A 27015-nucleotide genomic window follows, 5' to 3' on the forward strand; every position below is an offset into this window, starting at 1 on the left:
TTTTACTCCTAAATGCTCACAAGCCATTATCTAGTTTTAGTGATGGTAGAGTATCAGTGTGGCACAACTTCATTGTGTTAAGACAGTGTCGTAAAATGCCTAACAGGAGGAACACACTCTGGTTTCAAAGTCAAAGTAATGAGCATCCCATCAGGCAACCTGCTCAAGCTGTGAGGTTATAAATTATTTATGCGTCAGATTTGTACAAAATCCAATATACTCGAGTATTTTAATTATCTTCGTGTTGTTGTTGTACAGAGACAATTACACAAAGAATGAGTCCACAAAAGGTCTGTCACAGGAAGAGAGTAATCTTTATTCATTGTCAAACATGTGTCCTGTGGGGGACACTTTGCATTCACGGTTCATGGCACTGCATTAACAACAGGTGTCGGGTGAAAATGTACACACACACACACACACGCTGAAATGCATGCAACTTTCATTAACACGAGGAACAAACACGGCGAGGCCCAAGAGGAGTAAAAGCAACCACGACATTGACAAAAAAAGAAATAAAAAGGAATTACCTTTGGATCGTACCAATAGGGCTGATCTGAGGGACCGGACCTGTTGGAACAAAAAAAGACCAGTTGGATGAATGAGATGAGTGAAGTCAATGTTTTTAAGCGCTGTTCCCCCCGCGGCCACTGGAAATCTCCATCAGTTTTCTATTAGCGTAGTACCTCTAATAATAGGAGAAGGTGCTTTTGAAGTGTTTCTTGTCAGGGAGATCTTTTCTTAAGGCTTTTGTGCTGGGCTGAGTGGGTAGAACATGCCTCATCTACTGGCTGAAATGTCACAGAGATGAGCAAACAATAGAAGCTGGAGGTCAAAGCTCAGTGCAGATGAAAAAAAACAAGAAAAAAGAAGAAGAAAAAAAAGGAAATGCCAGCAGGATGATGACATAAACCGGTGTCTACCAGTGGAGAATGTCAAGTTGGGAAATGCAAATACTGAAGCCTATTGATTTTGAAATGATCTTGTTGCTGTTGATTTATTGTGAAGTTAATATTCCCGGTGTCTTTTCTATCGACAGGTCAACATGGTGATCGGTATCTTGGTGTTTAACAAGCTTGTGTCCAGAGATGGCATTCTGGACAAGAAGCTGAAGCACCGAGCAGGGTATGACAGCACATCCTTGTTAGTATTTCTGCTTTTCTTCTACACCTTTTTATTGCACAAATGTACGTATTGATGTATGTATAGATATGGAGATTTAGACCCCCTTCTTTCTTGCTGCCGAAAAGGAAATTAGAGGCATAAACATAAAGAGGTCAGATCTCTCTCGGGAGCGACATGGCTTCGCGTTTCTCTGGCAGAATCAGTCCAAGATGGAAATCATTACATCGCCCACACATTGGCTGTGTCTGCTGATGCTAATATGACGGAGGGGGTTTAAAGTCGGGATAGTGGCGTTGTTTGTCATGCTGTTGTCTCTATGTCCCACAGACAGATGAGTGAGCCGCATACAGGATTAACTCTCAAGTGTGCCAAATGTGGTGTTGTATCAACAACTGCTTTATCAGCAACTACAGCTAGCAATGCAATGTAAGTGCCTGTCAGTGTCTCTGAATCAATAAGACGATGCTACAGGGAGTCTCTGCATGTACACTGTGTCCACCACTACAGTTTAGACCAGTGCAGCGTGAAACCACAGGAGATCGCATGTACACTGTCATTGTAAACATGTTAAACTACTGTATAGTGTATGGTTTCTAGTGGATTAAAAAGAAGCCCTCTTACTGTATTCCCTCGACATGATCCTTCCTCCCTCGTTGCAGGGCGTCCCTGTGGAGTTCCTGTGTCGTCCTACCTCTGTTGGCTTTGACCTGGATGTCCGCAGTGCTCGCCATGACAGACAAGCGCTCCATCCTCTTTCAGATCCTCTTCGCAGTTTTTGACTCACTGCAGGGATTCGTCATTGTGATGGTGCACTGCATCCTACGGAGAGAGGTAAACGGCTTACGCTAAGGTCATCTTTCCTTTCCCCCCGTTCTTCTTAATTTACTTGACTCTTGATCTAAATGTTGCAGGGAACTTAAAGCCATTAAGTTATGAAAACCAAGGGGAATAATAAAAGACCCCCGCCCTCCTAGCTATGCTCTTTTCACTCTGCTGCCTTGAGAGAAGCAGGACAGAAGCATCAAAAGTGGCACAATTTGACTATTAAACCGTAAACTCAAAATACCATAAACTAAGAAGTATTTTATTGTTATGTTTTATGCTTATTTATTATTGTGTTGAGATATTTGTATTGCACTCGCTTTCAGAATTTCAATGTTGTCTCGTCAAAGTCTCGTCAAAGGCTATTCTATTCTAACCACCCCCATCCTTAGGTCCAAGATGCTTTCCGATGTCGGCTCAGAAACTGCCAAGACCCAATCAGCGGCGATGCAACAGGAACGTTTCCCAACGGGCATGCTCAGATAATGGTAGGCACAGTTAGCCTCTGTTATCTGTAACCACTAGATCCTCTATAATTTAAGCAGACCTAATGTCCCCTGGTTATTTATAATGCACACGCACGCCCCCCCTTGACCTTAAATGAACTTGATTTTTCCATTTTTTAGTTTTTCATGATTCCATTAAATGTGGTCTCTAAAACATAATAGGTTTACCATTTTCACACGTTGTTTTTTTTGCAAAGCTCCAGTTACATGTTGGGTAGACCCTTGGTCCTCTGATAAATGGCTCTATTTGCCTTTGGCAATCCTTTAAGCCCAATCCTTTATTCCTATTTGATTGAACTTAGTGTCCATGTTTGCCACACGTCCCTCTCATTTCCTCCTCTGTCAGTGGTAATGGAGAGCTGCTCCTTGTCTGACCTTTGAAATGGAATATCTGTCTCTTCATCGAGCGTGATGATGATGCCACTGGCACACCATAGCAATGATTTGCTATTAATATTCTAATGCCCTTCAGAGTGAAATAGTTTCCATGATAACAGACTGGTGTCATTAGCGACTAGCACAAAATGCTTCCCAGCTGCTGCACTTGCATTTTTCTTTCCCCGAGATCTCGTATTGATATATTGTTAGGAAGAAGGAAAGGACAAAAATGTCTGCTTTGCATTTTTCTAACACAGTGGGAAATTAGAAAAACATACAGTACACATATACATATACACATATATATATATATATATATATATACGTGTGTGTGTGTGTCTTTAGTTTTCATGTAAAAGGCTTTGTTCTCAGCAGCACTGACCATTTGCCGTTCCTCTTTCCTACAGACAGACTTCGAGAAAGACGTGGACATCGCTTGCCGATCAGGTAAACAGATGGCATCTTATTAAAAAAGCGTCTCCTCGCTTTGCATGTAACAAAAAAGAAGAGAAACAAAAGAGGTTAGATGGTAAAAAATAGCTCAGGTTACGTAACAAACAACAATCCCTAGAGGAGTTTTTTTCACACAGTTACCGAAACACTGACTTTTGTCTGAGAACAAAACTTGTTGGATATTTACTTTATTTGTTGCCTTCACTGAATTTTATGACCGCAGTAAATGGAAAAACAGTCACACTTATCGTTATGATATGTTATTTCATATAATGGTGATTTTAACATAATGTTCTAATAGATACAGAGGTACTATGTGCCCGATTTTGAAAAGATTATCATCTTTTTTTGCTAAGATCACTCTCCCGATATCTGCATCTAGCTGCTGGGTATGTTTTTGCCGCTGTCACTGTATTAAAGACAAACCTATGTGTCTTGTAATCAGTGGTGACAACTTGCATCATTTGCACAGAACACATCCTCCATGGAATAACAGGGAATTACGGAGCTGGTCATCATTTAGCACATTCAGAAACACGACCAGTTAGTTAGGAGACAATAAAAATGGCCAGTGTGAATGCGTGAAGTGATGCTGTGCGGACGTCCGAAGCTAAAGAGGACATTTCTGATACACGAAGACGAAACAGATAGGTGTCACTTGTAAATCATGACCAGATTTAGTACCAAGCAAAGGCAGAGTCGGAGAGAAATGCACTTTAACTGATTAGTCGCTGTGGTAAGCATAGTTGGAGTTGGTTGTTTACAGAAAGAGATTATTTTAAGTAGCAGATGTGATGTTCTGCAGTGTCATCCCACAGCATAAAAGTGTAAACTTCAGAGGATGAGAGGATTTCTTTTTTCTTTTTTTTTCTTTTTTTACATGAATACCAGACGCTGAGTGTTTTCCCCATGTCTACACTGAGCATTAAATGAAACTCACACAAAAAGGCCTATTTGTTGTTATTGTAATCTCTGTGCAGGCGTTTTTGTAAACAGACAATGCAGTACCTTCTGATTCATGAGGCAAACTGCTCAGTGGAGACAGGATGTTACCGAATCTGGTGGATTACAAGGTCACCCCCATACAGTAAATAGGGATTAGTATGAAGAGGATACTGTATGGCAGGGAGACTGGCTGTGATTCTCTATGCATACCTGTTGTGTTCCTTTATTTTTAGGTGCAAAGTCATTCACACTTATTTGTCCTGTCATGACATTTTTTTTTGCCCTGTGCAGAAATTAATCCTTAGAAAGATAGATCTTATTCATTTGATTTTTTTTTTTGGTTATTTTGATCACATGCCGGATAATCTCAGACAAACTGTGACATTACTTTCATTACTGTGAAACTCTGACTAATCCCCACATCCCTCTGCCCCTCAGCACTCCACAAAGACATGGGCTCTTGTCGTGCTGCCACCATAACGGGTACCCTCTCTCGCATTTCCCTCAACGATGAAGAGGATGAGAAGGCTCCGGAGGGCCTCAACTACTCCACGTTGCCTGGCAACATCATCTCCAAAGTCTTAATACAGCAGCCTTCGGCTCTGCACATGCCAATGAGCGTGGGTGAGCTGAAAGAGCAGTGCATGGTTGACAGCAACGTCGACATGCGGCGCACCGTTTACCTGTGCACCGACGATGCCCTGCGAAAGAGCGATCAGGACATGGGCGGCCACGACATGGACGGCCACTCGGCACAGGGCCAGATGATGGAGACGGACTACATAGTCATGCCGCGTGCCTCTGCCGCAGCGATGTCAGGGGTGGGTAACGTGCCCACCCTCCTGAAAGAGGACACCAAGATGAACATCACTATGGATACGCTGTCACACGAGAGGCTGATGCATTACAAGATGAGTCCCGATTTCAACATTAGCCCATCGGGCATGGACCACATGAATGTGAACCTGGAGCAGCAGTATCCTGGTGCTCCAGAGCAGATGCAAAACCTGCCCTTTGAACCTCGCACGGCTGTTAAGAACTTCCTCGCTGAGATGGAGGAATCTGCGGGGCTTTCTAGGAGTGAGACAGGGTCAACAATATCTATGAGCTCCTTAGAGGTACATGTGAATGTGTGAATGGAGAATGCAGAGGACACAGGGCTGCAACAAACATATATATATATATACAGTACATGGCTATGAATGTGCACATCCGCCATCACGCTGATTACTTAATAACTCAATGCCTTTGTGTTTTCTTTCTACAGAGACGAAAGTCACGATATTCTGATCTGGACTTCGAGGTACGTAGAATAAGGTTACTTTGCCGTAGCACATGCATCTAGCTTTTTTTTATGCAGAGAAGAGCCATTTTTTGCAGTTGTGTTTGTCATTTGATTTACTAGTACTTGTTGTGCCTCTTAAGCTTATTGGAGTTACACAGCCTTGACTCAACAAGATTTATTGACATGCTGTGTAGTTAAGGTAAAAGCAAGGCTGTCAACTGACAAACAGGGCAACAGTTCTCATCTACATTCTATCCTCCTCCATCTCCTCCATCCATTAGCTATACGTTGATTTCCAAAATGTATGCTTTTAAAGGTCATTTGCACATTTCACATCTGATTTTTACCACTGGTTCCAGCAATTATTATATTGGCTTTCAAACACATATTAAAACCCCCTTTGGCAGGTGTTTAGCAATTTCCTTTGCATTAATAAATCAGGCTTTACTGCATATATATTGTACACTCATTCAAAGTAAAGGAAACATGAGGCTTCTGGCAGCCATTTTGGCATGGGGAGCATTTTGTTTTCACTTATAGATGCACACAGTGAGTCTCTCTTAAAATGCAAGGTTTGTGCCAATCTTTGATGATAAGGATTTCCCTGACTCCAACAAAACTCTAAAAGGCAATTTGTCACTGAAGAATTCTGTTTAATCTAGAAACCCCGGCTCCTGCAAATTAAAATAGCTCTGACTTTCAGTGTCCTATCACCTTCACATTAATTATGTTGGTGTTTCCTTTATTTTGGCAGTGGATATATATGCAGAGACAAACAGATTTGTTTCAAACCTGGCCTATACGTAAACTACCATGACACTAACAAATTGATCAGAGTTGGAGGGGGTGGAGAGGAAGATGCATTTCCATTATTGGCTGTCAATACCAAAGAAAAAACCCTTGCCATTGCAGAAAGTCATGCACACCAGGAAAAGACACATGGAGCTGTTCCAGGAACTGAATCAGAAATTTCAAACCCTGGACCGATTTCGAGACATACCAAATATGGGCAGCATGGTGAGTAACAGGAAACCAGGGGGGTGACTGTCAGCCAATTAAAGCCAGTAACATCCAATCACCCTATTTAGATATCCGGTGCAGGACACCTAATGTGTGATTGAGCAAATGAGCAGCTATGTAGCCTAAGTATTCATGTGGAAGTTAACCTTCCTATAGATGTGAGCCTGCCAGCAGCTGGTGGGGGCGAGTGAGGGGGCCGCCCCTTAAAAGCACCGGAGCATTTTTCTCCACAAGGCCAGACTCAGGAAAGGGAAGGGAAGACCTTTGGTAATCTTGTTGCAATCGAGTGCATCCATCCCAATGCAAGGCCATGAATGCACTTTTATTTACATGCACATTTATCTATTAGCAACCCCATCATTTTTTCCATTAATGCATGGCAGATTATTTAATCTATCGGCATCTATACAAATATTACTGTAAATTCACCTCTTCTGCAACTGTCTGTGGGAGGGGGCGGGGGAGTTTTCTTCAACGTCGGGAGCGTAAAGTCAGGGGATTTTTTTTTAAAGGATTCTTCCTGACCTTGTTGCTGCAAATCAAAAGTCCCATCGTGTGTCTCCACACCTGACTGGAGCTGTAGACGATGAGGATGTCAAAGCTGTAGCCGTCTCTTAGACAACCAGCAATGTTTTCTGTATTGAATGCAACAAAGAGAAATTGAGTGGCCAAAACGCAGCCAGACTTTTTAGACAATGACAGACTTTTGGCCGTATGTAATCCTTTTTCACTCACATTTCAATCAGCCCTGCAGCACAACGTGATTCGAGGTCCGTTGCCTAGTTACCCGTTCAAGTTCCTTTGTATAGAAAACGAAGTACAATACACTCACAATCGTCCTTTTTTCTTTTTTCCCCCCAAATGAATCTGCTGCAGAGCAGGCTGGAGATATTAGTATCCATTTTGAATTCCCTGTCTGGGAGCAGCTCCTCTCCTATTTGAGATAGCGTCTCTGGGACTGTCGATGAGAGCGCATTCAGATGAATGGCTCATACACGAGGCCCATTTAGAGTACCCGTTAGGAAGCTTGGGGAAAACACAAATTCTGCTGAGTTAATGTAAGCATGTTCACATTTAATACACTGCCATTTTCTTTTGTTATTTGATGCTTTCCACAGCATTAATCCATTATTTTATTAGCGATGGGTAGAAATTCATATAATGCCTGTTTGAATGAACTGACTTCATTGCAAAAGAATTTTTTTGTATGTGTGTGTGTGTGTGTGTAAAAACAACAAATAACATTTTAGCCCCAGAGGATGTCTTGCCACTAATATCACACCCAACTGGCCATGTTCACAGGACAAGGCCATGCCAAACAAGAACCCCTGGGAGAGCTACAATCCAGCCTGTGAGTACCAGAATTACGCCACTATGAATGTACTAGAATCTGACACCAAGGACTCACTGGAGATGACGCCTGCAGAGTGGGAAAAGTGTGTCAACTTACCCTTAGACGTCCAGGAAGGAGACTTCCAGACGGAGGTCTAAGAGGGTGAAGAATGGTGAAGAATGGTGAAGAATGGAGAAAATGCAAACTATGAAAGAAGGAGAAAGTTGTGTATTTTGCACTGAATAAAGCAACAGACTTTTCTAACAGCCTTGGCATACATATCTGGATAATACGAGTGTGGCAGGGACATTATGTGCCAATACCATGAATGGACTGAGGAGAGAGAGAGAGAGAGAGAAAGAAAAATCGGCAGAAAAAACATCAGTGTTACTTTTTGTATTCTCACTAGTGTACTTAGTGTGGGGCAGCCTGGTGTACAATATTTACCATCACGTGTTTCAAATTATCTGTTGAGGTATTGGCTTGAAAAAAAAAAACAAAAAACAAAACGGAGAAAAAAAAAAGGGTTTATCTCTCTAGATAAAAACCTCACAAAGCAAATGACGTGCCATGTCGTCCCAGCTTCATTGGGTCAAGTTTTGATTTCATAAAACTTGACCCGGGAGCACAATGTATATATTTATGCAGGTTTTTAAAAAGTTTATAACAGTCTGTTTGGCCATTACTACACTTTTTACTTTATGATATAAAAACATGGGAGGCAAAGAGGATTTTTTCTGTCATATTAAAATGAATGTTTGTCAAGCTACATTCTTCATTGCTTTAAATGCAATAAAGATAATACTCACTTTTATATAAATAATATATTTCACAACTTTAATACTGCAGAATCTGCTTGAAGGATCCCAGCAAGCTCTCACATCTGCAGCTCTGTATAAAATATTTAAAAACAAAATGTTGTATGGTGTAAATAAACTTTTGTCTACATATGTTTTACTTGTGCCAATTTATTTTAATGAGAAAAAAAAAAAAATGCCAACCTGATCAAAAGTTATAGCGAAAAATGTTAACATTTGAAAAGGAATGTAAATAAAAGAGGAAATATGTTCGTACTGCTTCAGAGGTTGTGTCAAGTTTATGTTGTCTGTGACATGTATTATTCAGTTTTTTTGGTGGGCGGGGAATTGTGGTGGAACATTTTAGGCTACAGACTGGAGTATTCATATAATATCAACAAAGGCCTCTCTCCAGTTCTTCCCTTTTCACCTTTTACTGCCCGCTGAAGGTTACCACAGTAAAGTTGCCTCATAAATCCTGCCCTTTATCTGATTTCTGAATCTGGAACTATTTGAACTCCTCGTAGATTTCTGGACCACTAGATGGTTTACTTGATTATATCAGTTAGGATATTTTCCTGGGCAGCCAGGGCCAAACCGAGCACTAATGGGGAAGAGGGGGTGTGAGGGCTTAGGGTAAATCTTGTTAGTTCTGTCTGGTGAACTGCCGTCCAGCTGGCCCTCCCACAGCGGGAGCACCAGTCTGTGTCCTTCCTCTGAGGAGCCCACCCATCAGGAGAAGAGGAAGACGAAGAGGAGGAGGAGGTGTGACATGGACCTGCACCATCAGTGAGAAATTGACGACAAGAAGGAACATTGGATGACACTGGGAGTTGTGGCCTAGCTTTACCACAGAAATCTCAGTCTGGATATTGTAATACTTGGATTTGGAGTCTGTTTCAGTTGAGACTAGACGAGCATAATGAGGTTAAGTACGCACAATGCTGCTGTCTGTCAGTGACTCCAAGAAAGAGGGTTTTCATGAATATACCATTGTCAACCAGATTGAAGTCATTTCAAAGATAATCATGTTTCAGCTTAGAGCATCAGAAATAATCACTGTAAAACAAGAGACATTTGAATTTGGTTCAATACTGTATTTCTTTAGTGGGAGGATTTGTACAAAATTATATTTTATATATCAATTCTTTTTATTCCTTTTCGTTTAAGGAGCCCCAGGATAAAAAGCATAAGCGGCATAAACAAAGCTGCAAATCAAGCAATCACGATTGAAATAACCCGAGTCATCTTGGGAAAACTCATGACCTCATCTGCATTTGTGTTGTTTACCGTTCCTGCAGCTGTTGACACTGTGATCGTTTGCGGAATAAAAGTGTGGCTGACTGGGTTTTTTCCTCTTCAAAGAACAAATATCTGTAGGACGATGAAAACAAACAGTTTATTTGCCTCCAGAGACAATTTATGTGATCACATGACCTAGTGATATTCAAATGAGAAGCACTGAACGGCCAGATAATATCAAATAAATGTGCCATTTAGCGACTAGACAGCAACTAAGGCAGCATTGCCCATCGCTTTGGGGGAAGCATGTTGCCACCTTTAACTTAACAGCCCTTTTCATTTAATAGGCACCACATTTCCAATTTGTTTACAAATAAAAGCAATAACGTCATCTGTTTGAGCCACCGCTGACTGCAAACACTGACCGAGCTATAAATACAAATGGAAAATGGAAACAAGTGTTTTTTAAAGATGTAATATTTCACAATGGCTTGGCACACATTTCAGATGTTTTATTGCATGTGTTGCATTGCAGTGTGAGGTTAACCTGCTTAGGGGCTGCAAACGCTCAATCAACATAATCATTTTGATCCTGCATCACTTTTCTTCCTGGAGGATACTCTGTGGAGTAAGGCCAACTGTTGGTCACAGGCCAAGGATCAAGAAAGCATCCTGGGAAATGTTGAAGAGGGGAAAAGACGAGAGAAAAAAAAGTAATGTAATGTTTAACATAACAATAACGATAGATGAGGATACACACAGGTCATTTTTTTCTGTAAAAATGTAAATAAGAATAAGCAAAAGCATTTTAGCTGAGTCGTGTTTATTTCTTCTCTGGGAGAGAAGTTGTTGGTTGTCTTTGGAATGACTCAGCACCAATTATTTTTATTTTTTTGAACAGTTTAATAGTTCATAAATGGTATAAAAGTGACTTATACCGGTAATGTCAGTCTATATCGATAAAAAGCCATACAAGTGGTATATTCAACACAAATAAAATGTGTGCCTGCAAAAACAAACTTGTGAGCGGACGTGATAAAAACATGCATGACAGAGGGGAAAGAATTCTGGGAGAGAAATAAAAGTCAAACACTGAACACAAATCCTCTGATCTGACCGGTGGTTCACACAATCCTCTCTGTTGAACTCCAGTGCTTTGTGTTTTTGGCTTAGGGCTTGTGCGGTTCATCCGTGTGTGTGTGTGGGGAAATCACACAATGGCTTAACTTGTGAAGCAGGCTTGTACAAAAAGTTATGACAAAGCATGCATCACAAACGCTGATAAAATGTGCACAGAGAACGTTGTGCACAACCATGTGATTAAAGTGTGTTTTTTTTTTATCAGGACTGATGAAGATGGATTCATTAATTCATTCATTCATTCATTCATTCTCTACCCCATTATCCTCCACATGAGGGTCACGGGGTGGGGGTTTAGTGCCAATCACAGACAGGTCGCCAGTCCATCACAGGGCCACACAGAGACAAACAACCATCCACTCGGACTGATGAAGACAAAGCAACACAATTAAAGTTTAAATTTAATCATTTAAGTCTTGACAAAAGTTAAAATTTTTCATACAGCAACCGCTAAGTCTGTTTTAAAGAAAAAAAGAATAAGGGATGATCAGATGTATTGGGGTTCATAATGGGTAATGGAAAATAGGGAGAATGACAATTTTGAGTCAAATTGGGCTCAGCTGCTGGAAAGATGATCCCCATAGTGTTGTAAAATAACGGCATATATTTTAATAAAATCATTTTTAAAAAAGTCTCAGAAAAGGACTACAGAACCAAAGTCCTTGTGAGGCTTTGAAGTAAGGAAATGGCTGCTGGTTAGTGGTAATGACTAACACATCATTATGTGCAATGGAGATACTCTGCAATTATAAAACATAACAAAAACAGCTGTGCCATTACACATGATAGCCTGCTATCATCCACACAAGTGTTGCATGTTAAAACACTAACCATGAGATACATGGTCGCAAGTAGTCTACACAAAGCTGTTTAAAATTGATTTTATTTCTTTAAATACAGGTTTCATTCAATAGCGACAACACGTTTCACAACAGAGATCTGATCAGTCACAGGTGAAAGATGTGATGAACACCATCTCATCACTCTTCAGCTGTTGATTTAACTGATCCTCCATGAAGGTTAACCCACGGCTAAATATATCAAAAAACAGAAAACAAGGGGAAAAGAAAGAAAGACTCACCTTTTCTTTGCAGCGTGAGTCTTGTGAAGTAAACTTAGGGAAACACACACTACACATTCATGAGACACCAACGACAGTCTGTTGGGAGTCCATTATTGAAGTATATGTTGGGGGGAAACCTCTATGTCACAAGCCTGCTGCAGATGATCTCTACACTGCTGAAAACCTTCATTCAAAGAAAATGACACTCATAACGTTTTTCTTTCGTTTACTCATGTTTTCCCCTCCCCCGAACATAAGCACAAAGCGTATAAACCTACTGAGTTTAAAACCAAAAACAACTGAAACATTGAAAACACAATTGCAACAACTGGTCCTCAACATGTCATCGACAGTGCAATTATGCAAGTATAGCAACATGTTCTTAAATAATACAAGCCACCAAATTTAGGTACACAAAGCAGGAACTCCACAAGCAATATCCTCTGATTTAAAAAAAGAGCAAAAATAAATTTTACTGCGTGCTGTGAAAAGGTATTCTTTATACCAACTAGCTTTTTTTTCATGTAGACTCAATTGTCGTCAGTGTTTTATCTTCAAAAAGGTTGCAATCAAGTCTGCTATAGATACTATGATGACGCAATCATTTAAAGCATCTAGAAATTGCTTTGAGAGTGGAAAAAGAAAAACCCAATAGTTTAGACTACACTTAAATAAAGCCCAGACAGTAATGTTTTGATGCAACCTTTGACTGTCTGTCCCCACTGTCATAATAATGCGTCTCCTCCAGTAGAAAAATGGCCAATTTGCGTCAGCTTCATGCTGCTCAGAAGTGAACTCTCAAGGTGGGATCGAGTTGGTGGACGCTGCCCCGAATCCCAAAGTCATCAATAATATCGACGGCGAAAGACACTGCAATCAGTCTGAGCGGTTGGCTTTGAAGGAAGTGATGCGTCAACTCAAAACAAGGCTGGAATCCACAAAACACCACAGCAATTACTTCTCACCGATACATTAAACCATGCCAAATTACCCAGAGTCATTTATGTTCATGAAATTGTATGTCCCAGTCCCTTTTATGTGGTTGTTAGCATATCTATGAATCGGACTCATTTTCAGTGCACATATTCGTCGTCACTGATATCCGAGTCATCGGCCTCCACCTCGCCTTCGATCACAGACTTCTTTCCTCTGCAGCAGGACACCACCAGACCAATGAGGAAAGCCTTGAAAACAAAACAAAAGACAGACCATTGGATAGAGTGCATCAGGAGCACCCATTTATTAAATACAGAAGCTGCGTGAAGTCTTTGAGAATCATTTCTTTCGTCTCCTCCTTCCTGAACAGAAATTAAATTATATGTTTCCATACTGGAATTCCTGGGTTTGGACTAATTCAACATCTAAATGCATTACTCTTTAAATTTAGAGTTGCCAAAACAATTTTGAATAATCCAACCCTTTAGCACTCTTACACCCATATTTTGTAGAAATGATTACTTTGTGCCCACTCAAACAAAACACATCACAACATCTTATTTACATCCTTCTTAGACTTACCCCGATAAAGGCCCAGTTTCCAAAGTAGTAGATGGTACTGAAGAACCAGAACTTGTGGAGGAAAAGATAGGATCTCGTCATTGTGCACTGATCTGAAAGGAGACAAAGAAAACACATGGTTGTCATCTTAGATATTACCATTTTAACAGATTAATCAGAAACAAATAAAGAATTCATTCCGTACATTACTGGTGTACGGAATGACTTGTGTGTTCAATGCAAGATTAGTTCTTTTCCACCAGGTTTTTACGGTTTTTTTCAAATAATGTGAAATTTTGGCAAGTAGGGGAAATTGTGGTAACATGTGGAGTAGCAACCATCTGCTAAGTCATTTTTTTAGGTGCAAGGTTTCTGCATGACCGATAATGTAAATATTAAATATTTAAATGCTCTTAACGGTTATTAAAATAGCAAAATGACTTTTGTCATTGCAGAATTTATAAATATTAATCAGATTTTTAAATTACTGTCTCACTTTTCGGCCCCTTGGTTGGTGTTTTTTGTTGTTAAATGATTCAATTTAGCTTTCTATATATGTTTCTTCATAATGTGGATTCTCTGGAGAATTCCTTCAACAATTGAACCTTAAAAAAAAACACTAAATGCAATTTTAGCTACAATAGAAACCATAGCAGGTTGCCAAATAATAACAGCAGTGCTTTCAATGTCTCTCCCAACATAGGGAGTATTTTCATTTGGGGATTCGACAGTTTCCAGCAGAAAAAAAAGATTACAGTAACCAGTCACTATTTGGCATTTTTGGCGATTTCTTCAGCAATGTGACTGATGATAGAGGTAGAAGGTAGGAGAAGAGTAATGGGGAACAGGAGAAAGAGGAGTGAAGAAAAGGAAGTAGACAGGTATACAGTAAACCCCTGAGGAGGCAGGTTCTTTGGAGAAACTATTAAATGAAGACATGTAACAGGAACAACTCTGTAGCAGGAGAGATCCTCCAGAAACGCAGCATGAGCCCAATGAAACATGACAAATCTAGTGCCGCTGTGTTTATAAGTGCGATGGTGTTATACATCTATAACAAAGGTACGTGCGAGAGAACCTTAAAATAAAAAACAGGCTATTACAACATGAAGAAGGGCCCGAGGCGTTTTTGTCACTCACTAAAAAGAAGACGATCGGTCTTCTGAAAAGAGAAAAACCGTGTCACTGTCAGCGTCAATGTGGATACAACTGAAGTGATGCAACATTTAATGGAGTCTTACAACAAATACATCCAGCACTACGCGCTGAAAAGAAGCTAAAAGCATGGAGATCAAAGACGGCAACAACAAACTGTGAAGACAGCTGAGCACCATGTTAAGAGTAGGTAGTGCACGCAACCCCTCGTTCTCTGATGACGTCAAACGGATGCATCTCTTGAAACTCCGTGGATAGATTGCCAAGCTGTTATTTTCAAATGAAATCAACTGAGCGTTATCTGTTATATAGTGCATTCAAAATAAAAGCAAGGTTTAGTTAGTAAAGTGGCTGTATTCGAAAATCAGTTTGCAGCCATGCTCACGTATGAATCATGTTCGTAAACGCTGCTTGTGTGGACTTTGGACGGCGCCCTACTGTGGCAGGAGTCCAACACAAAAGCATGAAAGACTTCACACACCTGCTTACATCCTTTACCAAGCAGTATCTGGTTTATTTATTTATTTATCTATCACAGAGGCATTTTCAATTTCTCTTTAGTCCTGTTTTTATTGATGTCACAAGCTAACACACATGAATGCGCGTGCGAGCGAAAAGAGCAAAAAGCAATATATCCAACTTTCGCTTTTCACTTGTCAGAAATGCGTGTCAAATGTCTTGCAACCTGACAGTGACCTCTAATGCTGCCATTTTCAGGAAGCACATGTCTCAGCTTTATTCCTACATATACATATATATATATATATATATATATATATATTTCCTCAAGTGACATTCTGTTGCTGCGCCCAAAGACAGCTCAATCGATTCCGACTACTTTACACTGCGATCATAGCGACAAACATCAAAACCAAAAACACGAGTGATGAATTGCTCATAAGATTAAATAGCTTTCTTCATCTGTGGAGCTGCTCGGTGGCAGTGACATCACCTCTGAGCTCGAACTTTGTCTTTCCTTTTTTATAGAACTGATACTGCTATTGATCCGACTGGCACTGTTGGCAGGAATAATATAGGAACTGTTACGCTGAGTCATTCCTCTTCCTATGCATGAATGGTTATTGGCAGGCACATGAACCGTGGATGACGTCAAAATGTGATAAGTGCTAAGTACTTTCCCTTCAGTCCTCCCGATTCCCTTTGTTGTGTGAAAACACAGTTAAGAAAATAGGGAACACAATGTTTCCATCTTTTTATCACATGCATCAATTTAGCACACGAGCGAAATAAAAAGACAGCCATTTTAATACACTCCCAATCAAAGTCCACCAAGCTGAAGTGTGGATGAAAAGCACTGTCTGGCTATGTTAGAGAGCCATCTGGAGCATTATCACTAACCCTGCTGAGCTGCTCCTTTCACACTGTTTCACATACAGCTCTTCAACCCCACCAACAGAATTATCCCAGGTCATGCGATATCAAGGTACGCAGCAATAATTCAATGCGGTTAGGAATTTATTCATTAAAATCAGTATTTTCAAAAACGTCCCTGCCTAGTGTTAAAAAATAAAAAAAGGAGGAAAATCGGTACCGTTAGGAAGTTAGAATAAAGATTAGATAGCGAGGACCCCAGGAGTGTACTACCAACAATCCATTTCTGCTTCACCAGGATCAACAGATAATTGAAGGAGCAAGTCTATCTTCATCCCCAGGACCCCACTCTTTTTCCTTCAGTTCCTCAGCCATCTGTAGCTCTCCAGCTGCTCGGCAGAACTGCAAGGCTCCAAGTGGGACCTACAGATGGTTCACAACAGTGGCCTGCCTAAATATATTATCATGTACGCCACTGACCTGCTTCACCTTGAAATCATTACCGGCCTCTGATAAGAGCACGGGGCAGTGTGGGGGTGCAGGCAATTTCACCTTGACTCATGATACCCGGGTGAGTGCATCCCTGTGTACTATGATGCATTATGTATAAGTTTCATTTTTCTGTATTGAGACACAAACGCATGCATGAAACTGTGAGCGCAAACACACACACACACACACACACACACTCACTCTACGGGCACCGCGTTCTCCGTGAAAGCCTCTTTATAAGCAAGGACTTTTGTACATTCTTTCAGTCTAAAAAAGCAGCAGAGCACTTTATTCCAATGTCGTTTAAGGATGCATGATGTTCCTTCAACAGAGCAGTTTTGAAATATATGGGTGCCCGTATTAGTGTTGTCGATAAAGGCTCACTAAAAGCAACATTTTGACTATGTGAAACATTTTTATTTTTTAGTAGCAAAAAAAAAAAAAGATCCATTTGAGCAGTGCTCCATACTTCCTGAAGCGGACACGAAGCAGGAGACAAAGAAGTCACCTCATTTGACTGAACCTAAAACAACAACCAGAAGCAGGGAAGACAGTTGCAGCTATGCTCTATTTCCATTAATTGAAATCTGTTTTTAGGGTTCTGACATTTAGGGGTTCAAAACAGAACGACAAAAGCAAACTGTCAAACTTTTGCAGCCAAAGGCACATACAATATCCGCTCTCCTTTTAGTAGTTATTTTAGTCCCAGGTGACTTGTGTTTTTAATGGCAGAACACTTTTGACACAGAGGGCAGAAGTTTTAGAGAGGACTCTTTCTTGTTTCATTCACACAGCAGTGATGAACATTGAGGTAGTTCTGTAGAAAACATTAGGATACTGACAAAAAGTCTCCAATACAGTTGAATAATTCATGCCCATAGAATACAAATAAATATCACACTTGATGAATGTGCTAGGAAAAGAGTAGCACATAGCTGATTTTTTTCATAGTTTGTTTTTTCCAAACTATACATGAAATGTAGTTCACTACAAAAAATATGAAAAACACACTAAGCTAATTACAGGAACAGCTGGAGAAGATGTGTCTGTGGAGTATAAGATGAAAATGTGAATTTAAAAATGAATCACTTCTGACTGACATATTCCACTGTAATGCAAACTGATGGTGATCTCCTTGAAGCAGAGATAATTAAGATTAATTTGTGCTTCAGGGTACAGGAGCTTCTGGAGGAAACTTGTTTGGTAACTGACAACAAATTACAACCATCGACTCCCCTAAAGCCCTTTAAAACAATGCTGCGCTAGCAAGTTGCTAGGAAACTGGCAGCAGTCCACGGTGTGAAAACCCCTTCTTTGTCAAACATTTCATCACTGGGACTCAAACCAGAAATAATAAAATGACTCTCATCATCAGAGCTGGACATCAGCTCCCAGTGCAACATTTATGACGCATGGTGTAGCCTTCAGGGGTCTAAATATAATATTACATAAATTTGTCTCAGGCGGTGTCAACCTAATAGGTAATATAGAACAAGAGGATTATCATCAGGAAAACGGAAGCAATGACTCATGCCATGTACTGATAAATTAATGACTAGCATCTGTATTGAATTTGTTTGATACCAAGTGTGAAATAAATTTACCTTGCTCTAAATGTTCTATATTTTCCCAGCAGCCATTCCATAACACATGCTATTGTTCCTGACATTAATATGTTTTGCAACACAATGGCAGCATGGAAGTTATTCTCTTTTAATTCTAACTTAACAATAATAATTGCCGTCAAATCCTGATGTTAAAGTAATTTTGTTTTCTTGACATTTTGATGAAAGAAAAACAAATTAAACATTAAATACTAATACAATTATACAATCTGATTTTCCTGTCTTTCTTTCTGTTGCTGTGTGGTCACTGTTTAGGGTAAGACTTCATAGCAAGATGGATTTCATGGCCCAGAGCTAAAAGTCACAGTTTGCCACTTGTGGACATCATGTTGTTCAAGGGAAATAGAGATATTAATGATGCAGTTACTCGTCCAACAATGGAAACAATAACATTACAGTCTTAAGTGAGGGAGTGATCATTAGAGAAGGACACAAAGGCATTAGACCTGTCATAAAATGACATATTGTACTATATTAATAAGACGGTGACATACTTAGCTAGGTTTTATCGTGTACACAAAACCTTCAAATTCCATTTGAAAAATTATTTTTAAAGTAACTAAAAAGTGAATTAGAAATTCAATTTTACAATTAATTATAAGTAAATGTAGATCATTCAAGGGACTGTTTTTATTTTTACCCACAAAGACAGATATATTCATGCATGTTAGTCTGAGTCCATGATCAAAGCACTTACTCACCAAACCAGCGGCAAAAAAAAAAAACATTTCATAATATTGCATAATGTCAAGGATTCATCAGGTTTCAGGAGAGCTTCACGAAGCCATAAAACATTTATCAATTCATTAATAAAATTACTTATTGTGTTAATAATTGAGTTAACGATTGCGTTATGCCAACTGCTTAAGAAAGTATAGATATAAAATTAAATGGACATTTTCCGAAGGTTTAACCATGTACTGATGAAGAGTTCAGGTTGTCTGTGGTCATGACAAACTAATTCCTGAAGATTCCTTTTTCATTATGCTGAATTAATGAGTAATAGCGTGGGAATGACCTTGGACGAGATAAGCTCTTGGCACTGAGCACCTGCTGATAAGATGTTGGTGTCATTACTGTGACCAACCGGCCAATCAGTCACCAGCTTGACTCCTACCTTCTTTTTCCTTTGCTGCCTTGTGATCCAGTGTCACACTAGAGGTTATAACAAAGTGATTCCCTTTCAGGGACTGTTATAGGTTTGATACCATATTTTCTACCATGGCATGTATTATTGTTTCCCACATCCACATATATTGACCTGAAAAATAGAAAATAGTACTTTGTCCCCCAAGGTAAGGATTTTTTCAGAAAACAAGTCCAAATTCTGACAGATTTACGTCTATATGATCCATATATTTTTGTCAATAAAAGTGTGATATTTGTATATATGAATACGGGTATAGAATATGATAAGGATATTTTTTTATTATTCAAAATGAAAAGGCTGCAAAATGTTTCTTTTCACAAAGGCAATACAAAAAACATGACACACACTGACGGTAGAATCTGCCTTGGTCTAAATAGCCATTGCAAACAAGAGTATTATGGGGGATTTTCAGTTTATGTAATGACAATGTTGGCAATACATAGGATTATCCAAATGCAACCTCCATAATCACTTAGGTAAATGTGATCAAAGGCAAACAATTTTGGTGTTTTTCACACATATATGTATATATATATATATATATATATACATATATATGTATATATGTATATACATATACATATACATATACACACATATATGTATTATTAAATATTGTAAACAGACAATTCTATTAATTTTATACAAGAATAAAAAGGGCTTATTTGAGTTTCAAATGTTAATGTTTGCCGACAGGTTGCATATATCCCAGGATATGCTTCAGTGCAGCTGCAGAGTGACTTCTGTGCAAGATGCCAATGAGCAAAGGGGCCAAATAGAGGCACCTTTTTCAAATGTCAAAGGCATTAGTCCATTAGCACCTACACGTTCTATAGCTCTGATTTAGTTACCAATCAAGGACTATACCTTGTGCAGAAAGATAACAAATACGAGAAGTCTCCATCTTGTTCAGAAAATAGTGAAAAAGCTGTTCTACAGGTGCTTTTTTCCCTCCAGCTAATCATGGATTAACAACGATTACAGATTTACTCTATTCCAACATATTAATAACTCAAGAGTATTATAATCAGAAAGAAAGAAAGAAAGAAAGAAAGAGTGATATAATGTATCCTGTACATACAAAGTACATGCCCCTGTATATCGCTATTTTATCTTCTCTGCATGACCCCTAACAAGGAGCCTGGCTTGAGCATTAGGCAACTGAATAAATGACCGTGTTAGAGCTCACTAGTATGGTGTACATTCACACATTTGTGTTTTCATGGCTGATTTACTGTAATAAGCATTGGCATGGAGACAGCAGGAAGGCATTATTCCCTCTAATGAATAACAAATGGTGATAAGGATTACTGAACTGTGTTCTACATGCAACAGCCTGGTTGTACACTGTCCCTTCTTTATTATAATATAGACTAAACTTCCTTGGGGGAAATAAATCTTTTATAATCTGTTGGAAGTTCTTCCAACATCTTACCATTTGACCAGAGGTGCATTACTTACCCTCAGGCGCGCTGGCATCACAGATCCTTGTAGTGTTAATAGTAACGTTCCCAGATGCAGGATCTGTGGAGGGCATCTGACCCTGATTATGAATAAGGAGCATATATCCATTTAGTACAGAAGCACTTCAAACAGAGCATGAACACACTCTGTAAAAAAAAAAAAATCTATAATACATGAAAAACTCATTACTCATAACTGGGTCTCAATGGTTTTAAGTTTTACAAAGACACATTTCCATTAAGTTCAGCGGAAGATCTGGTGAGATACAACATGGATATGTATAACAAAGAAACATAATTTATATTATAACAGAGCAATTTGTAGGACCTTCAGTTCATCTGCTATGAATATTTTGAATATTTTCACCAAAATAGGGTGGGATTTTACTGCAAAAAAAACATATTTTGGTTAATTTAACTATGTTGTTTAAAGGACTGTTGAGAAAAATCACTGACACAAGGGTGCATACGAACCACATGCACACACCCACACAGAGAAAGAGCAGATAAACATAAGATGACACAGAGGGTGGACTGTCAAACATCGGACCCACACAATCTAATATGGACAGACAGAATTCAAGAGAAACAAGAGACTAAAAGTCCTGCTAGTAACACTGGTGCCTACATTGAACCTCCCGACGGACCACTGCCATATGCCCTGTCATCAGAGCAAGACTCCAGGCCAAGAACCAAACCAAGAAATACTCAAAAATGAAAGTAGGCCTACAGACTATTTTTCTCACCTGTCCAAGATATTTCTGGCTGCCATACATGACGTACTGTGGGGCTAAGCTGTAGATCATGTAGCTGGTGTGGAGGACAATCAAGAGAAGAATCATACAGAGGAAGAGAAGAGCCTGAGGACGGGTTCTTTTTGGTCTTATTTTGTACAGCTGGAAAAGAAGAGAACGTTAATGTTAAATTGATATTTAGACTAAACACATTAGATATGTGCTTGTATGTTAATAGTTACATGGAGACGGGATTAATTGCTTACCCTTATCCAGAAGAACCAGATGCCCATGTTGCGAATACCAGCCATGGACGTGAGAACAAAGTACATGGTGATGATAGCGATCAGGATATAATCCAGTGGAAAAATCTGTGGACATCAGTCACAAGTCTCATGTGAAAGGAAAAATCACAGATAAAGTTGAACATTCGAGTGGTCTGCCTATCAAGGATGCTCTGAGCTGGGCAAGTGTCTTCAACATCTCTTTGTCTTGGCCAAACAACCTCACGCACATCTGAGCTGGACGCTATCCACTGCACTCAGATGTTGGCAAGACTGTTCAACACCAAAATGAATAAACAAAGAAATGTATTCCTTACCCTTTACCATGACTCTGTAAAAACATGATTTACAGATGCTGTCGAGACATAAAAGCACAATGCATTTCATGTATAAATATTCATCGATCCTTGTCTATAGGCTGAAATATTCAGATTAAACATCCAAACTGATCCCTGTATCCCATCGGGGGAATGACGCACTTAATTTTTTTAAATACCAAGGTCATACTTTTAAACGCTGGCCTTAGACATTTAATCAATGCCACTATCTATAAAGCAATTATTTAATGGTCTGTGCAGTCAGTCATCTTTCCCTTCCAAAATGTGCTGTAGAATACTAAATTTAACAGAGAATATTCTGTTCCAAACCTGCAGTGATGACCTAGCAGAAGGAGGTAATGGTCATGATTTCATATTCTGTCAATCCTGTGAGTCCGCCTCCAAAATTATAAAAAATAAGGCATATTCTGCACACACTCTATCTAGGTTGCACAAAAATACAAAAATTGTAAGCTTACGCATGATTTTTGTAACAATATGTGGCGTATAACTCTGAACAACATCACACTGAGAGGCTGTAATTAATTGTACAAATTCTTACAGTGGCTGCATTTTTCCTTGTTGGATCATCTCAATTAAAATTTTTCACTAAAGTTTTCCAATTTTTGGATTGCCGAATTCTAAGAATGTTATTCATTATGTATAATATTCTATCTGTCAATGGCAATGTGGTTTGTGCATAATACAGATAGAACAATAGAAAATAGTATGGCTAATGAACAGTCTTTAGTGGATCTTAATCATATAATTTTCATAAAATGCACATGCAAAACACATTTTTTTCTCCGTAACATTTAAAGATTAAACAGTATTACCTGCATAAGAGGTTATAAAACCACTTGTGTTGTCTATAGGAGGAACTTTTTTTGTATCTGTGTGTATATCAACTGTATTCTCTATTGCCAAATGTAGTATAACTATCCAATTTCAAAGTAATTTTACCTCCACTGTCCTCCCACTCACACATGTGCTAACTAGACTCAAGTTGGACAAGCTCTTGTATAAGACAGAGAGCATTAAATTATTCTGCACTTATTCTGAAAAATTATCATATGTCTATGCATTCATGACGGTAAATGTGTTTTTGTAAAAGAAAGACAATATGGCTCATTTAATGTATGTAGCTTCTTTTGGAGTCGTTCAGTTATTTCACAGTTCACCTGCACTATACTGGAGAAAGTGCACTGGTGAATGTAAAAACAGTGAAGAATAATGCGATTTAATGACACCTCATTTAGGTTAATGATGGTGGAAAAAAGAAAATATGGCTTTGAGCATATCTTAATTGAGGATAATCGTCTTTTCGACACGAGGGATGAGAGGATACTCACGGGTTGTAGGACTAACAGAAGTTCATTCAGGGGATTGGTTAAGTTGGTGCCAAAGATTATGAATCCAGAGCTGATGCCAGCGGAGTGGAGAGCTTTATCCAAACTGAAACACAAAGGCGGACTTAATAATGTTCTGAAAATACATTCTCGGAATTACACTATTGTAAGTGGAATAGAAGGCTGTATTGTGTACAGTGCATATCATGACTTACTTTGAAATGAATAGGGCGACAGTGAAGACGAGTGCAACCACAATAAAGAATATGCCCAACATTATCTGCAAAAAAAACCAAAACAAAAACAAACAACCATCATGATAAAAATCAGAAACAAAACAAAACATGTATATGTTCTCATGTATTCATGGCCAGGAAATGCACTCATCATGAATGAATCGAAAAACCATTAAAGGTATATTTTCAAAGTTACCAGATATAACCTTTCTCACATGTATTTTTTTTTCAAGGAGAGACCATATGGCCTGGTCAGCCACAGTTTGGCTCCTTTGCCTGAGGTGACAGGGGAGAGAAATGGTACGGCCCGGCAGAGTAGGGAGGTTGCAACCAGGGCAGAAAAGAGTCGATGGCAGCCAAAACTGCTTTAAAGCCCTTTCACGACTTGCCTTCAATTGGGAGTTGTACCTAAAATAGCTCACAGTCACCATCGCCAGGTGAAAAGCAGGTGGCCACATTTAGCAGAAATTCAGTTTTTTAAACCCAAGAGTGTAATGTAAATGTGAAGAATGCCTAGTATGCTCAGACTTCCGACGATAGCTCAGTGGTAGTCGTCTTTCAACTGCAAGGTTGTGGGTTAGATTCCCTTCCACTAGTCTACATGTTGACATGTCCTTGGCCACGACAGTTAACCCTGCATTGCTACCGACAGCTGTGCCGACAGCATGCGAATGGGCATGATTTATGATGTGTGATAGAAAAATGTGCTGCAGATGTATATGTACTGTATGAATGTGTGGGTGAATGGCAAAACTGTAGTGTAAAGCAGCTTTGAGTGGTCTTTGAGTGGGACTAGAAAAGCGCACAATATTAATGCAGACCATTTACCATTTATTAATGTATAGTTGTAAAGAATTGGAAGAACTATAAGGGACCATTGATTCATTACATTTGACAAAATATATAAATATTATATAAATATAATATATTACTTGATGTAATTCAACAGTTCTTGTAGCACCAAGCATCAATTACAATCACATAAGTGATGATCAACACAGCTAATGAAATAAAATCTAAATTAAATCATCAAAATTAAATGTTATATTTATAATGAAAAGAGGGTGCAGTTTTATTGTGATGTTATTGTTTTTACCATCAATGCATGTTCAGTGTGTCATTTTCACCCACCAGTACAGTACAGAATATGTTTCACACAGCAGTGTGACTGCTTAGTGGCTTATCACTCCACACCAGTGCCCAAGTATACAGTAAATAAATCTCGCAACTCATTACTGTTTAAATTTTAGTCTGGGGACTGTCATTAGCAGTAACCCCCTTGGTTAAAGACAAACTGTTCCTGACACTGGTTTAGAATGTTTGTACATCCCTGCAGCGCGGTGAAACACTGGAAAATGAATAGCTGTGGCAAAATGTGAAATACAAGACTGATGTGGAGACTTGTCCTAGGGAATATGTTGAAAACAGTGAGACTTGTTTTAACATGGTAAATTATGACGGAAAGGAACACAAGGGCATATTATTCACACATGCTATTGTGTTCATAACAGTGCAACCATAGGTCCACTGTTAAAGGTATTAGGTCAGATAAAAAATGAATGGGAGGGAGGGGTCTAGATGCATGTCATGTTGTACTTAGGCTCAGGCCTCGTGCATTAGAATATCTTTTTGTTTTCTGCCATTATTAAAAAGTACAAAATGTGCTTAAGAGTATGATTTATGCAGGTCTAATTTCCCTGTGTGCAAATGTGTTATCTTGTGTGGTATTCAGTAAAATGTAAATGTTGCCTATAAGGCTGTTTATTAAAAGTCGCAAACAAGTGAATGATATTTTAAGCAATGGCTTTTAATTTCATGAATGCAGTGGCTTTTGGACCTGAAATTATTATTATTTTTAAATAGTATCACCAGTGCATTTAAGACTAGTTAATAGTTAATGATGTTGTAAAGGGTTAGTGAAGGAAAATATGGCTTTAAGCTCATCTGAAATGAGGCCAATATCCTTCTCACATGACAGATGAGCTGGGACTCACCCACGCCATTATGTTCACGTAAGCGCAACACTACATTTTGCTGTACAAACCACAATGCACCCAGATGTGCATGGTGATAAGGTCAAGTAAAATATGAGTAAGAGGGTGTGGAAATGATTGTGGTGAATTATTACAGCAGCATTCTGGCCAGTTCCATTTCTCTTCTCATACCCATTCAATGACTCAAGCAGGAAAAGTATGAGGGAGGAAAATAATAACCCCGTCTATAAGGAGTAAAGAAATAAGGTGCAACAATATGATACCATCATACCACAGAGTATCTTGCCAAACACTGACCAATAACATCTTCAGTAGAATTCACCGCTCGTCTTGGGGCACAACCAGCTTTGCTGTTCAAATTCTGTGATCATTGGCATTTGGATGAGAATGATGTGACTGAAAGTTGGTCTTATACATTAGAAAACAATGTCAACGAGTTTAACTCATACAACATGTGTATTTAACATATGTCTTTTCTTACATGAATTAATAGGTTGTACCAGAAATTAAGGTTCCACTCCATTTTCAGGAAAGCAAGAATCATGCTATTGTTCACATGTAAGAGTAGGTCAAACTAAATACTTCACATTTTAACCCGTAGAAGCATATTAAAAAAAACAAAAAAAACAAACATGTATTCCAGTATTATTCTGTATAGTTTGTTAAAACAACACATCTAATTGTGGCCTAAGACTTTTGCACAGCAAGTCAAAGATGCTTGTACATGACAAAGATGCTAATGAGCAGAGATAATTCATCCTGAGTAATGGAGTAGTTTAGGATAAGGATACACTGTTAGAAATTGATGGGAATGTATGGCTCCAATGAATCCTCGGCATGTACTTTTCCTACAGTGTTGACAGTTCAGTCTACACAGATGACTGCTCTATATAAACACACAGTGCGATAGAGCACGTGCAAAAGAAATTAAATTTGAAAGGGTGTTTCATACCACTGCTGGTTGAATAAGCTTTTGTCAAGGTACCCACGAAGGATCAAGAAAGCATAATGGCACTGCACTTTGAAAATCACTTGTCAGTGCATTAGCTGAGGATATTTTGTGAGGGGGGGTACATGTGTTAGTATCACAGAACCAATAAACCAAAAGTTGTTAGTTGTAAGAGTTACAACGCCCTCTTTTACTAAACGCCTTCCCACATTTGAATATGGGAACAATTATATTAAAATTCCATATATATAATATACAACCTGAAAAAGGGAAATCAAAGACAGGTTTTGTGGTTGCTTTGGTTTATCCCTGGGGAACCATGAGATCCT

The 27015-nt window shown here is 39.0% G+C and overlaps 2 protein-coding genes across 10 annotated transcripts in view; one reads left to right on the plus strand and one right to left on the minus strand.

The window, feature by feature from the left end:
- The window catches only part of adgrb3 (adhesion G protein-coupled receptor B3), a 98691-nt gene extending 89876 nt beyond the window's left edge, over positions 1-8815 (plus strand). For 5 of the 9 annotated variants that reach the window (XM_044045381.1, XM_044045382.1, XM_044045383.1 and 2 more), the window contains 9 exons: positions 1040-1143; positions 1453-1551; positions 1785-1956; positions 2340-2435; positions 3239-3278; positions 4668-5347; positions 5497-5532; positions 6427-6531; positions 7837-8815. In XM_044045381.1, the coding sequence (XP_043901316.1) occupies positions 1040-1143; positions 1453-1551; positions 1785-1956; positions 2340-2435; positions 3239-3278; positions 4668-5347; positions 5497-5532; positions 6427-6531; positions 7837-8025 (1521 nt within the window). In that variant the 3' untranslated portion in view covers positions 8026-8815. The remainder of the gene's footprint in view (positions 1-1039; positions 1144-1452; positions 1552-1784; positions 1957-2339; positions 2436-3238; positions 3279-4667; positions 5348-5496; positions 5533-6426; positions 6532-7836) is intronic. The other 4 variants (XM_044045384.1, XM_044045385.1, XM_044045386.1 and 1 more) reach the window with 3 other exon arrangements.
- A 2619-nt stretch (positions 8816-11434) lies between these two features.
- lmbrd1 (LMBR1 domain containing 1) overlaps positions 11435-27015 on the minus strand; it is a 43601-nt gene continuing 28020 nt past the window's right edge. The window contains exons 10-16 of the mRNA XM_044045921.1: positions 23723-23787; positions 23511-23613; positions 21824-21928; positions 21570-21719; positions 20822-20903; positions 13628-13719; positions 11435-13293 (exon numbers count right to left, since the gene is read on the minus strand). Coding sequence (XP_043901856.1) covers positions 13183-13293; positions 13628-13719; positions 20822-20903; positions 21570-21719; positions 21824-21928; positions 23511-23613; positions 23723-23787 — 708 coding nt within the window. The 3' untranslated portion in view covers positions 11435-13182. The remainder of the gene's footprint in view (positions 13294-13627; positions 13720-20821; positions 20904-21569; positions 21720-21823; positions 21929-23510; positions 23614-23722; positions 23788-27015) is intronic.

Source organism: Solea senegalensis, linkage group LG15 (assembly GCF_019176455.1).
Source record: "Solea senegalensis isolate Sse05_10M linkage group LG15, IFAPA_SoseM_1, whole genome shotgun sequence".
Classification (NCBI taxonomy): Eukaryota; Metazoa; Chordata; class Actinopteri; order Pleuronectiformes; family Soleidae; genus Solea; species Solea senegalensis.